General features: G+C 38.0%; 1 protein-coding gene across 30 annotated transcripts in view; it reads right to left on the bottom strand.

The window, feature by feature from the left end:
* The window catches only part of MAP2 (microtubule associated protein 2), a 277,165-nt gene that overhangs the window by 70,357 nt on the left and 192,036 nt on the right, over nt 1–14,772 (bottom strand). For 27 of the 30 annotated variants that reach the window (XM_078071262.1, XM_078071259.1, XM_036098826.2 and 24 more), the window contains one exon: nt 6,909–7,193. In XM_078071262.1, coding sequence (XP_077927388.1) covers nt 6,909–7,170 — 262 coding nt within the window. In that variant the 5' untranslated portion in view covers nt 7,171–7,193. Of the gene's footprint in view, nt 1–280; nt 440–6,908; nt 7,194–14,772 lie in introns of those variants that run through there. The other 3 variants (XM_078071263.1, XM_078071261.1, XM_078071270.1) reach the window with 2 other exon arrangements.

Genomic DNA, 14,772 nt, shown 5'->3' with positions numbered 1-14,772 from the left:
TAAGTAAACAACATTATCCTGTGCCTGTCTTTTCCTCCACTTCGTAAAAACACTTTAAGCTCTAGCTAGCAATACCTACTATATATAAGCTCATATCTTACCAAGAGTAAGAGATGCAGTTCTTTACTATAATGTCCATGTAAGTGAACGCTCGATTAGGTACAGACCCTTCTCTTTCCCAACAAGACAAGCCACATACGATGATTGAAGCTAATACCCCAAATCTGCTTCAGATGGTATAGAGACCACACAGGACAAAGCAAACACGACAAATACAAACCTGGTGGAACTGCCCTTTTTATCAATCCTTTTGTCTTTCTTACTCTTTCTAGCCCCAGATGCCTAACTGTTCAAAGGAAAACACTGACAAGATCCCCATTTTCTGTACTCATCCGTCGGCACCGCCAGGCTCAGACGCTTCGCAGTGAGGCTGTGTGCTTTTCTGCAGATCCACCCTTGAATGCTAAATAACTCTGCTCTGCACACTCCTCTCTCTGTGGAGCTCAGGGAAATGAGTGGTTGCCATGGCAACAAGGAAAGGAAAATCTGCAACCTCTTGTATTGTTAGGCCGGCGTGTTTATTTGCCTTGCGGGGTGGTGCAGATGGCTTTAGTCGTTTCACAGGAGAAACGGTTCTGTACTTTTTTGGCTCTGCGTACATTAATATAATATCATATACAATATGCCATATTTGAAATGGGATGATGAGTCCTACTAGTAAATCTCAAATCTGGGAATGGAGGCGGGATGGACGAGAGAGGTAAGAAAAGGCAGGTTGGAATTTTCCAAGATTGGAAAGGGAAACAGAGAGAAGCTTAAAGGTATATTCAGCTCTTTGCACACAAGTGATGACAAACTTTTCCTCCGTCCCATATTTTTAAGCCGAAACTTACAGTTCCAGCAACAATACACTTACGTATCTGAGCATGTTCATTGCCTGAGTTATGGGGATGTTAAAGGGCAGGTCAAGGCTTCCAAAGGCACAGCTCCATTGGTAAGCTCTGGAAAAGCGATAGTGTAGCACCTGGAAGAGCGTTTCCAGATCTCACTGCTTCAGGAGGGAGTAGACCTGAATAGGATCCCTGGAACGTTGGGAAAACAAAGCAGCCTTGGGGACCTGGGGCAGAAAGGGGGGTGTGTAACTGAGGAAGTGTTCTTTAATCTTTAAATTTACTCCAAGAGATAGCTGATATTGGCTTTTGATGATCACAAAAGCAATTTATACTCTGACTGGTGTTTCCTACTCGTGTTGAAAGCATTGTACCTTGGGATAGTCAAAATCACGGAAGCATGATTTTCAGTACTTCGATGTTGTGGCATCTATACACTTCTGAGAACCACCTCCTTTCCTGCTCCACTCATACTGAAAACCAAGACTAAAGTTTGGTTTTCTGTTGTGCTTAAAGGTCCATGGATGTGGCTGTTCTGCGATAGAAGGGGCTATGACTGAGAACTGTGACAGCTGGCTGTGCTATTATGAATCTGGCAGCATGCGGTAGTGGACGTGTACTAGTCTATGCAGCGGGGGACCTGCAGTCCGGTTGTAGTCATATGATCTTGGATGGGTGACTACACCTGTGAAAGGTGGTCTCACTGGTTTCTTCCAGTTGTCTTTTTTTTTTTTTTAAGATTTTATTTATTTATTTGACAGACAGAGAAAGTGTGCACACAAGCAGGGGGAGCAGCAGAGGGAGAGAGAGAAGCAGGCTCCCTGCTGAACAGGGAGCCCCACGTGGGGCTCTATCCCAGGACCCTGGGATCATGACCCAAGCTGAAGGCAGACACCTAACCGAATGAGCCACCCAGGCGCCCTCTTCCAGTTATCTTGATAGGAATACTAATATGAGCTTGGGCCCCACCCTCAGATAAGAAACTTAAAGATGGGGCTCCTAATTTTCACTCAGAGTTGGAACTCTGGGGGTACCAAATGTGGTCCTCTTGCTTTCTTCCGTAACAAGGTGGAAAAGAGAGGAAAGGTTTATTATAAGCCTTTTATGATTCACACTTTGGAAGACAATTTAAAAACGGTGGTGGGTGGGAGGGATGGGGTGGCTGGGTGACGGACATTGGGGAGGGTATGTGCGATGGTGAGCGCTGTGAATTGTGTAAGACTGATGAATCACAGACCTGTACCTCTGAAACACATAATACATTATATGTTAAAAAAAAAAAAAAAGAAGAAGATAGTAGGAAGGGAAAAATGAAGGGGGGTGGAAATCGGAGGGGGAGACAAACAATGAGAGACTATGGACTCTGAGAAACACACTGAGGGTTCTAGAGGGGAGGGGGGTGGGGGGATGGGTTAGCCTGGTGATGGGTATTAAGGAGGGCATGTATTAAATGGAGCACTGGGTGTTATATGCAAACAATGAATCATGGAACACTACATCAAAACCTAATGATGTAATATATGGTGATTAACATAACATAATAAAATAAAATTAAAAAAATAAAAACGACTGTTTTAAAACAAACAAAAAACAGAAAGAGACTCATAAATACAGAGAACTAATAGTAGCCAGAGGGAATGGGGCAGGGGAAGGGGCAAAATGGGTGAAGGGGAGAGGGAGGTTTAGGCTTCCAGTTATGGAATGAAGAAGTCACGGGAATAAAAGGTAGAGCCTAGGGGACATCGTCAGTGGCCCTATAATAGCATTGCATGGTGACAGATGGGAGCTACACTTGTGGGGGAGTGGAGCATAATCTATAGACTTGTCTAAACACTATGCTGTACCCCTGAAACTAAAGTAACACTGTGTATCAACTCTACTTCAGTAAAAAAATAAACTAAAAAATTGATGTTTTTAGACTCATTATAATAATACCTTTCCTAAGTGACTAGATTCTCAATGGTTTCTCATTTCTTTTTTGGGGGGCTTTTGTGGCATGGCTTCTCAAAAGTTTACTTTAGTGAATTAATATAAGAAAAATTCGTAAAGTAGCAAAAGTTATGCTACAACAGGTGAGCAAATAATTCTATCTACTTTTCAATGGATTAGCTTTAAACTGTGAGGAAGGAGGCGCGCCTGGGTGGCTCAGTTGTTAAGCGTCTGCCTTCGGCTCAGGTCATGATCCCAGGGTCCTGGGATCGAGCCTCGCATTCGGCTCCCTGCTCAGTGGGGAGTCTGTCTCTCCCTCTCCCACTCCCCCTGGTTGTGTTCCCTCTCTCGCTGTCTCTCTCTCTGTCAAATAAATAAATAAAATCTTTTAAAAATAAATAAATTGTAAGGAAAGAGACGAAATCTAGAAGAGGAATCCATAAAGAAAAAGAATTTAAAATATTATTGCCTTCTAGAATTCCCTTCTCTCTCTGCCCCCAGTCTCAGCACACAGGATCAAAGATAAGCTGCCTTTGGGCTTGCATATGGAAAAATAAAAAATTATTATGGCCCAAAAATGAAGGTGAACATCGAAAAGGGTAGGTGAGAGAGGACGAGGTCAGATCTTCGGTTGAAGTAAGCCCGCCTAATGAAGGAAAGGGGGTGGGGAGAAAGATGCAGTAATTGAGATGCATTTATCATGTGATGTTGCTTTTAGAGATGAATAAAAATAAACAACCTTGGGGATAAATTCGTTTCTAACAGTGAAGAGAGGACTATAGTAAAGTATGAGAGGAGAAGAAAGATCCTTGGATTCAACTAGTAGTGGCCTGGACACCACAGTGTATAGTTGAAGACCTGATGTTACTGGAAAATATGCCATGTTAACAGTGCCCCAAGAAGTATCTTTTCTAAGGGGAAAATACAATGTACTGATAGATCACACGTGAATGGTAAAAGTGGAGGCCAGTGTACTGCTCCTCTGGTCCTCTTTAAGATAATCCCCTCGAAATATAATGCCAGCTCATGTTAGTGAACCCGACCATCAAAGGACAGAATTTTTAAAGACCATATTTGAGATCTAAGAACACTTCTTTTTATCGGGAATGATTTTTGTTTGTGAAACAGTTATGTATAAACCATCAATAATAAAATGTATTATTTTATTAAGCCAAAATTTGGAGAGAAATCTAATTGCACATTAGCTTATCACTGGAACATCCTCTGTAGGAATGAGGAGACAATATTGTACATTTTTCCTTTCCCACAGCTTTCCACATTGTATGGACTTAATACATGGCCTGTTATTTCTGGAGGGAGGTTAATTTAAAATCACACCCTAGTTTGGATTGCACACCTTACTCTGCTAATCCACAGCTGACTGTTTACAACTTTTGTCACTATGAACATACATATAGAACTTCTGGAGTCAGATTCTCAAAGGTAACATAAGATTCATGTGAAATATGATGAATTGAATTCAAAATTAACTCTGGATGGTCCTGAACCCATAAATTAAAAGAAACGTCTGCTAATCTCTTTTTAATCTAAATTATTTTCTCAAAGAAGCAGGTGAAGACACACTGACCTGGCAAAGAGATTTTTCTGATGCTCTTAAATACTTAAGACAACTGAAAAGAAATAGTGAGTGATGTTGGCTCTTCACTGCTTGACCGAGCACACACAGTGACTTTTTTCTTTTGTGTATTACAAGCCTCTATCATATTCTGTAAGATTCAACTGATAAGACTTTTCGATAGATTTCACCATTAATTTGAAAAGGACTTTCTTTTTCCTTTTGCACTCATTCATGCACTCATTCATTCATTCATTCATCAACATACATTAATTGAGCACTTGAAGTGTAATGTCAGGTGTTGCAGGATAGGATGATGAGAAAAACCTTGGCCTATCGCATTATCTCTTGCCTTCCCCACAACCGTCTTGCTTCAGCATGTCCTCATCTCCTCATGGCTCAATTTCTTCAAAACCTTCTAGTTGGTTCTCCTGACACCCAAGTCCCACCCTGTTCAAGCTGTATTCTACACTCAGCTGTAGAAAAAGTTGCCTTGATCAAGAGTGCCCTGTTGTCCATATTGACACGACTACCACCACCACCAATAACAATAATGGTAATTAATAGATGCTATTCTTTGATCTGTTGACTTTGTACACTTTACCATCTCATTTAATCCTCATTGTGACCATGAAAGGCAAAAACAACATTTTTATTTCGATCGTATCCACAATTTCTTACTAATGGGGCATAAGGGCCTGTTGAGCACTGCATAGCTTCTCGGATGCTTGAATTAGATTGCACACTCAGTCTCCTCTCCTGCTCCACATAAGTCTTAAAAAGGAATGTGATGTGATTGAATGTTGAAACTGAACTATCTTGAGGTCAGGCGGTGTTTAACAGATGCTGAGTATCATTGTGTTTCCCTTCGAGCAATTAAAGTACTCTGCCACCCCCGTGTGAGTCTGCTGTGACTTCTCAAGATGCTTCTGTGCACAATTCGGGAAATTTGGTCCTACGTAGGAACGATCCCTCTTCAACGTTGCCTTTCTATACTGCTCATCTGGCTCAGAACACATTGTGTTTCACATTTGAATTGTGTGCACAGGTCTCGTGTCTGCTCCTGGGTCATCTGCTCTGTGAAGCTCAGACCAGCCCTGGCACAGAAGCTGACACACCTTGCATATAGAAAACGTTCAACAGGGGCGCCTGGGTGGCTCAGTCGTTAAGCGTCTGCCTTCGGCTCAGGTCATGATCCCAGGGTCCTGGGATTGAGCCCCGCGTCGGGCTCCCTGCTCAGCAGGAAGCCTGCTTCTCCCTCTCCCACTCCCCCTGCTTGTGTTCCCTCTCTTGCTGTCTCTCTCTCTCTGTCAAATAAATAAATAAAATCTAAAAAAAAAAAAAGAAAAGAAAACGTTCAACAGTAGTCTATCGAATGAGGGGATTAAAAAAATTACCCTACGTCCTTATGTAATTTCTCCCCAGTTATTTGAGATGCTTTTAATCTTACCCCATTGAATTTAAATATATTTTTTGAACAAAGTGTACAGTTGAGAAGTGCTGCTGACTAACTGATAGAGTGCAGAAAAACCAGTGTTTGACTAGGCAAGGGATGACTCTGACGGGGGCATAGCCTTTCTGAATACTTGTAGTTTACCTACTCTTTTTGGAGCAGCATGTTTGCGAGTTACTGTGTTCAAACACATTACATTCTGAGTACAGAAAAAGGAAAATAATGGTGAAGAATACAGTGCAGGTGAGTGTTTCTCGATGCTGTTAATGCTATATGATGACTATGCCATCAATGACGATATTATCAATGACAGAAGAAAGAGGACTGCTGGTAGAAATTATACTTTGAAAGTAAGTATTTAAGAGTAAATCAAATTATGTTCTCCTTTAAGCATCTGTAATATTAGTTCTTATAAAGCTCTCTGAGGAAGTATGGAATGGTTCCCATATATGTGTGTGTGTTTCCTTTCCTTCTCTTTTTTTAAGATTTTATTTTTTTTAAGTAATCTCTACACCCAACATGGGGCTTGAACTCACAACCCCGAGATCAAGAGTCCGTATGCTCCACCAACTCAGCCAGCCAGGGGCCCCAATCTCTCCATTTTTTTTTTTTTTAAGGCTGGGAGATAGACTCCAAACTGCTTTCTGCCCCCAAAAGTAAATATGCTTCTATTCAGTCAATCAGATTTAGGTCCAATATCATTCAAGACAATCAGGAAGTAACTATTTGTGAAATCTTCTTTCAATGAGTTAAAATGCTGACAGTTACTAGCAACACACACACACACACACACACACACACACACTGAGCCATTTGTCTATTAAAATTAAAGTGGTATAAACTAAATAGGGAGATGAGATGAAGAATACAACTAATTTGGGGGAACATTGGGCTAGTTCCCAAGATTTTTCTCTCCTTTTGGTATCTATTTCCCCTGACAGACTGGAATTTCTGTCCCAGCACTAGTGAAAGAGGATCATCGCAGTAAATTAATTCACTTTCAGATGAAACAGACTTCAAAGCACAAAGCCAGCCCTGGGACAGAGGAGCCCTTAGTTACCTGCTGTTTCTCTGTCAGCTGAGGTCAGCTCTCCGTTGATTCCATTCTCTTTGGTATCTGAATAGGTGCTCTGTGACCCATGTTCTCCAAAGGCGCCCTCTTCATCCTCCCTGTATGGGAATCCATTGGCGCTTCTGACAAGTCCTTCCCCTGCCCCGCCTTGATCCTTAATCTCAGGTGGATGTGGATGTGCAGATGCCTCTGTTAGTTGAGCTGAGGTCCAGTGAGGCGCCTTTCCTTCATCTTTCCGATCATCTGCCATTCTTCCACGCCCTGTGACCTCTTCTGGGATTGGAATCAGAAAAATGGTAGCCATCAATTTGGGAAAATCTGATATAAGACAGGGAAAACTTATAGCAAGTGGTTAGCTATGGCCAAAAAAAAATGCATAATAATCCACTGTTAATATCAAGCAAATAATTGTTGTTAATACTTCGGTTTTTAACAGGTCTTTTCTGGCCTATCCCTTTAATATATGACCATCATCAATTTATATATATATATATATACATATTTATGTATATGTGTGTATATATATATATATATTTTAAACTAGTGTTTGGCATTTAAGGAGATACCTAACTTTCATTGACATATGATATTGACTGTATAGTAGAGTCAGAGAATCCTTCAGGACAGGGGAAACCACAGTATGAGGAAATTGGGTAGCAAAAGGTAAGAAAAGAAATGGCTAAGGGGAAATGATGAATTAGGGAAGGTTACTCCAAGTACTCTTTTAAAAACACAACTCTCCCCGAACCCTAGAAAAGATAATGTCTAACGTAGTAGTCCTTTCTGTTTCAAAGGTGTTCAATTCAAACCAGAGGTGGATATGTTTTCTTGGATACTGTATATTAAAAGATAGTTTTGACTTAAATTTTCAGCAAACTTTCCTAAACCCTATCTACAGATTAAGAGTATATATAGATATACTAAGATTTTATCTTAGTGTAAATCTTACATAAAGAATAAAAAATACAGTATTAGGCCCACATCCTACCTTATAATGTTATTTCACAGCTAAGTCAAATGAGATATGGAGAAATTAAATCACTGATATATATCAGGTAGCTGTAAATTATAGTAAAGTTTGGATAAGTCATGGAGTGGGTGTTCTGCACACGTTAAGTGAGTGATGGATATCGCGTGGCCTTCACTTCCACGCTGATGCCACTAGGTTTGGAGATGTAGTCAAGAAAAGGTGATTCATCACTCAGTTATTTGTTGCCAGCAAGGTAGTCTCATGGATGCCCTATTGTCCCCACACTGAGGATGATGACATAGGCAATGACTGTCTCTGACGGAAACGAAGAACACTTTGCTGTTTTCAAAACCAGTAACTCAAGTAAAAAACTCCAAAGAAGCAAACAGAATTGTATTAAAATAAATCTACTTCCTGTTACTAAGCTCTGTTTAGAGACATCACAAATAAATTAAGCCATAAAGAAAGTAAGTTTTCCTACGAGATTCCTAACAAGTATTCGTCTTTTTTTTTTTTTTTTAATTACTGAATTTCAGTGCTTTCCTCAGGTTCTCATTCTAGTTTTCTATTCATACCAGGAAGAGCTAGATGAGTTAACTCATTTAAACTAATTTGACTACAATACCAAACCTCCACCCAAATTGCTTTCTATTAGGGTTCTATTTATTGTCCCTAAGAACATATTTAAAAAGGATATAAGAGATTTAGCTTTTAAAATATTGAAGGAAGGACTTGTGAATAAACCAAGGGGCCTCCTTATATCACTGACAACGTGTAAAGAACTGGACCCAAGAAGGGTTTCCTCATCCGTAAAGTTAGGACAACAATGCCTAGTTTACTGTTTGTTATAAAGTGTGAGCAGAAAAATATAAAGGGTTCATTCACAGCGCAGTCCCAGTCATGCTCAATAAATAGTAGTTACTATCTCTGTTATTGTTATTAGAATGATACTACTAATCACTATATCAGAAATCATTATATATAAAATATTTTAAGTAGTTTTCTGGAATTATTGCTATAGGAACAAGAGCCTGAAAATGTGGTGATTACAATAACAAGAGTTACTTGCAAATCTGTCTCCAGATATTATGTAGGACTGAAAGAATGTTCCAAGGCAGACATGGCAAATGTCTAATGGACTGAAGAAATACCTAGATTCCAATTGTGACCTTCGTATTTGAGACCCTGGCTCAGCATCCTTCTCCTTACATGCCTTGGTTTCTTTATATTTCTTTTCTGAAAATAGCTTAATTAAAATTTCCATATTTTTACGTTGTCCAATCTATTTTGCATGCAGAGTGAATACTTGTAAATAGGAAGTTTCCCCAAAAGAAGTATATTCCTTGTTAATGCCACTTTAAAAAAAAAATCACTGTGTTTTAATTTTAGAACACTTTTAGATTTACCAAAATATTAAGCAGATAGTAGTACAGAGTTCCCATGCACCCCAGGGGTTTTAGAGGGGAGGGGGGGGGATTGGTTAGCCCAGTGATGGGTATTAAGGAGGGCACATACTGCATGGAGCACTGGGTGTTATACTGAAACAATGAATCATGGAACACTACATCAAAAACGAATGATGTAATGTATGGTGATTAACATAACAAAATAAAAAAAATGCTGAGATTCTCAGATCTTCATAGTAAATAAAACAATATAAACACCCAAACTCCCAGTCCCCTCCCCCCCCCACCCCCACCAGGGCTCTCTGGAAAAGATTTGTCAGTGACAAAAAAACCTCACCTTGGACCTAAACAAAAGCAATGCCTGACTGGGGAAGAGTATCACTTGGTAATCATCCACTTAAAATGTTAAGATGCTTTGTTTTCAAGATACCAGGCATTTAAAACGTAAACTCCTTAATGGTCAATGCTTTACAGTTTTGGATTCTTTCTTCTCAATTAATCAATAAAAGCTCATTTTGGAAAAATGAAGAGCTGGCTGGCCACGCTGCTTTAATTAATATCAGAGGCACCAATACAGTGCATTAATTAAATAAAATGCATCACCTGACTTCCTGATAAGACTATTCAAATAATACACTTTAAAATACTTGCAGATTAATCAGATATCACTTTCTAATTTGTTGGGTATTAGAAATGTACATAGGCTGACCGTGTATGAAGTGAAAAACATTTGAGGAGATCTTAAGCTATAATCAACACTGCTCAAAACTACTTTGACAGAAAATACGATTTGGAAAGATTTTCATCTGCTCTACTGAATAGCTGTTGGACTCAAAGGAGACACTCTTTGGCCACACTCACTTATAATCACAACATGGTACCATTAAAATACCACCCACTCATGGTAAATTTCACTTAAATTCCTAATCAATGTTTCGGGGTCATAGATTATCTCCATTCTTCACAATGTTATTACAATATAGTTACAAGTGATCACAGCGTCCTTTAATTTCTTCTTCCTGATGTACAATATTACCTTTATCTGAATCTCCCTGAAAACTGTGAATGTAATATTAAAGAAGATAAGAAAGCTGAGCTAAACTCCAATCCCCTTCAAATCTATAAAAGGAAACTTGTGAGGTACAAGGAATTGGAACATTCCATTCCTACTGTGTAATGTTGGGAAACTTTCCATATCATAAAAGATCATATCATATCATAAAAGATCACAGATCCTAACTGCTTCTAACAGCTGAACAGCTGGGTGGAGGGGGGGGATCTACCACACAATCATCTGGTTTGATTATTAAACTGAAAAGCTACCTGAATTCTTCCTTCTACCTCCCTTCCAAAAGTTTAGTTTGATAATGTGGGCAAGGAAATTATTAAGTTGAAAAGAAATGTACTAAGTCCAAGACACTGATTTCCAATTTATAAAAATTTGCAATGGGAATCTTACCTAGAAGTGCTAAACATAAATGCCAGTATTAACGGGGATAGAGCTACCTGTAATATGGATTTTTAAAAAAGAGATCCGAGAGGTTCAAATTTCACGTTATATCAGAATAAGCTCTCTGACTTGACTTGATCATGTCATTGCTATTATATTGCATATTGCAGGGCCCCAGTATTTGTCTCAATTAAGATACACAGTTGGAAAGAAAACTGAGAGAATATCTTGTGCCACCAGAAATGTCAGTCATGGACTTGAGTGGTAAGCTTCAATCTTTGCTACCCTTTTATTTTTTAAGATTTTATTTATTCATTTTATTTTAGAGAGAGAGTGTGGGCAGGGGGAGGAGCAGAGGGGGAGGGAGAGATAATCTCAAGCAGACTCTGCACCGAGTGAGGAATGCACTCGGGACTTGATCCCAGGACCCAGAGATCACCACCCTAGCTGAAACCAAGAGTTTAACTGACTGAGCCACCCAGACATCCTCTACCCTTTTTTATTTAACCATTTCCTCTTGATATTTGAAAGTTCTCTAAGAACAGACTTATTTCTTCTTTCATCAAAATTCCAGTTTTTAAAATTCCAGTTCTTAAAATCCTAGCTTTTTCCCTCAATAAACCTTAGGTCTGTTCTCTCAAGCTAATGCTCCTTGGCAAAAGCATGCATGCTTTCATCCCAGCTGTTGAACCACTGATCATGGCTACACTCCATTTCTTTGATGACTAGTTATAAAAAAAAATGTAAGATTCATTAGTATTTGGCAAGCTGTCATTAACTTTTGATTCTAAGGATATGAGCCAAATGATATGACTCAGCATTGATTAGATTTCTAACCTTTTGAAGATTCAAAGTATATCACCTTATATTAAAACCAGAATGAAAACAGTCTTTCTACAAATTAAATTCCCAGTTGAAATGGTATATAGATTAATTCCTTGTCTATTTATTTATGTAAAATTATTCAATTTTGTTCTGAGGTAGATGGGATGCATAGATGTTTAATGCTGCTGAGTAAAATAACTACTTTTCCTCATATTGAGTAGAAGGTTTTAGTACCATGAATCAGGAGCCTTATAAGTAGTGAAATCTCTTGGATAATTATAGTTACGAAATCCCAAGAAAGAGAAGAGATATACAAGTAAAAGAGTGGAAGGAACAACAACAAAAACAATAAGGAACAGAAAAAAATTAAGTAACTAACTTCACATGTCTATATGGCAAAACAGTTCATGGTTTGGGATAGATATATTCCAATTTTTAATTACTTAAATAGAAATTTATATCTAATATGATAATTAACATAGGCTCTTGGAGATACATTTTGTAGCTTACGGATGGGTGTATCAGTCAGCACCACTATTATTTATCAGAATTCTAGAATACTGATTGCAATATCAATAATTAGATTTCTCCTATATTGAGATTCTATTGTATTTAAATGTATCTGCTTTTCAAACTGTCCAGGCCTAAGACTGTAATGCTCTGTTTCAAAACTCTGGGAATTTACTTGAGTATCTATCCAGACACTTACATGAATTCATATATATCTATATAGCTATTTTTTTCTGTGAGAAAAAATTTGGACTTTCTCACAGGCAAACCAAAAGTATGCCTCTAATTCTGTAAAACCACTCTTGAAAACACTACCTTTTGTGATATGATTGTCCCTTGCACAAGGATATATACAATAAATTAATTTATATTGGAATTTAGAAATAGGATATGTATTTTGCCGATTTTTGATATTTCTTAGAAAATCAAGTAATGTATCACTTCCCACATCTTCCTTTAATTACTAGGAACTTTAATGCTTAGCTGCAGCATTTACCTCATTCTAAGACTTTGGTACTATGTTCTGTTTCTTATTTTATATATAATTTAATTGTGAAATTTATCAAATCTTTTCTGAAGTCAGGCAGAATATATAATAAATAATAACTGTCCCTATTGCCTTCTAACAATTTACTTTAAGGTATCACTCTTTTAAGAAAATTATATATTATTATTTAGCACACAGTAGCTCTCATGTTATCCCTCATGTATGTAAAGTGAATAAAATACAAAATAGACTTAAATTTTCTCCACACAAAACATGTATAAGACCTTACTTAATATTCTAGATCTTTCCGATAGCTAATAGGTTAACAAACTCTCATGGCAAATATGATTTCTTGGGAAATCTAACATTACTTAGTATTTTTTTTAATAGTATTTCTCTCACTCTCTCTTTTTTTAAAAGATTTTATTTATTTGAGAGAGAGCGCACACAAGTGGACGGAGGGGTGGAGGGGCAGAGGGAGAGGGAGAAACAGACTCCCCACCGATCAGGGAGCCTGATGCGGGGCCTGATCCCAGGACCCTGACATCATGACCTGAGTCAAAGGCAGACGCTTAACCAACTGAGCCACCCAGGCAACCCATAAAAATAGTATTTCTCTTTTATCTATCTTCCCTAGAATACTCTTTTAATTACCATTCAAGCAAATGTTCCTAATAAGTGAATTGTAACTTTAAAATGACAAGTGACTTATTATTGAGGTGGCCAAAAACCACACTTTTGTTGGTTCTCCCTAATGGTTTAATATGTGCACATTAAGTACTGGTTTAAAAAGAAGCGTTTTCATCTGGACTTCCATCTATCATTGGACTACCAGAATATTGGACTACTGAAATATTGTACATGCAAAAAAATAGTTTGATTAAACTCTGATAGTTCCTATACTTTCTGTTCTTTAGAGCAAGAAGCACATAGATATATTTATTATAAATGCACATTAAAACTTAATGCATTTAAAGGCTGGTTTAAAAAGAGAAGTATTTTCATCAGGACCTCTATCATTGGAATACTGGAATATTGTACTACCGGAATACTGAACATGCAAAAAAATAGTCTGATTCAACTCTGATAGTTCCTATACTTTCTGTTTTTAGAGCAAGAAGCACATAGATATATTTATTTAAGCATATCAAACAAAAGTTCCTGAGTGCATATGCCCTGAGGGCTTGCAGATAGAAGAAAATAAGGTACAACTGTACATTTCTCCACAATTTTAAAAAGTAGGCAGAAATACCTAGAAGAAAATGTCCCCCCTGACAGTTCTATTTTCTTCCTGAGCTATGGATGAATTTCTTTTCTCAGGGCTAAAGATGCAAAGCAGAGACACATTGTACTAAAAAAAGAAACCATTTTCTGATTTTCTACCTACTTAGTTGGAGGTTTTCATATTTCTCTTTCAAAGTCTGAAAAGGGTCATGCATAAGTAAGATGCACACAACTAACACATGATAGTAATATATAAACTGGCCAAAATGTCACTTAGTCTTCAGATGGGTTTCAAATATTTGCTGAATGTTGAATGAATTAATCATAAAACGTTCTGACAGCTATGGATGTTTGGCCAACACTAGCTCACTGGGTGAGAAGAGAATGGTTTTGAATCTAATTTTCAGGCATGGTACCTTTGGACTCAAATTCTAACTCCAGGTGTTCCTGGCGGTCTAATGGTTAGGATTTGACCTCTCAAGTTCTAACTCCATTGAAGGATGTATAAAAAATAATATCAAGTGCAACGGATAACTAGACCTGAGTAAGACCTAGTATACATAACAGAGACCATGAGACATGTAGGTTTAGAAATATCTTTAAGATAAACTATTTTATCCCATTTCAGAAAAGGTACTTAAATCACGAAACTGACGCAGTCTTTGGCAATCATCCGTTCCAATGTACCTTGAAGTGTTTTCAGCCAATTACCTCTGATATTGATCTAATAAATCAGAATTTCTGGAAATGGGGGTTAGAAATTGGTTTTACAAGTTCAACAGGTGATTCTGATATGTTAAAGTTTGGAGACTCATGCTTTCAGGAAAGCCTGCTGCACAGGATTTCAGAAAAGAACAGGGAGTGATAGAAATACACACACAAAACAACCTATAGAATGACTGGAGTAAAAGGTTAAGACAATAATCTTGATAGGTCACATGGTCATTCTCACAAACAGAGGCTGAAGCTTTCACTTCCTC

This window comes from Halichoerus grypus, chromosome 4 (genome assembly GCF_964656455.1).
Source record: "Halichoerus grypus chromosome 4, mHalGry1.hap1.1, whole genome shotgun sequence".
Lineage (NCBI taxonomy): Eukaryota > Metazoa > Chordata > Mammalia > Carnivora > Phocidae > Halichoerus > Halichoerus grypus.
The sequence above is the reverse complement of the archived record's forward strand: the minus strand, read 5'-3'. Positions and strand labels throughout refer to the sequence as shown.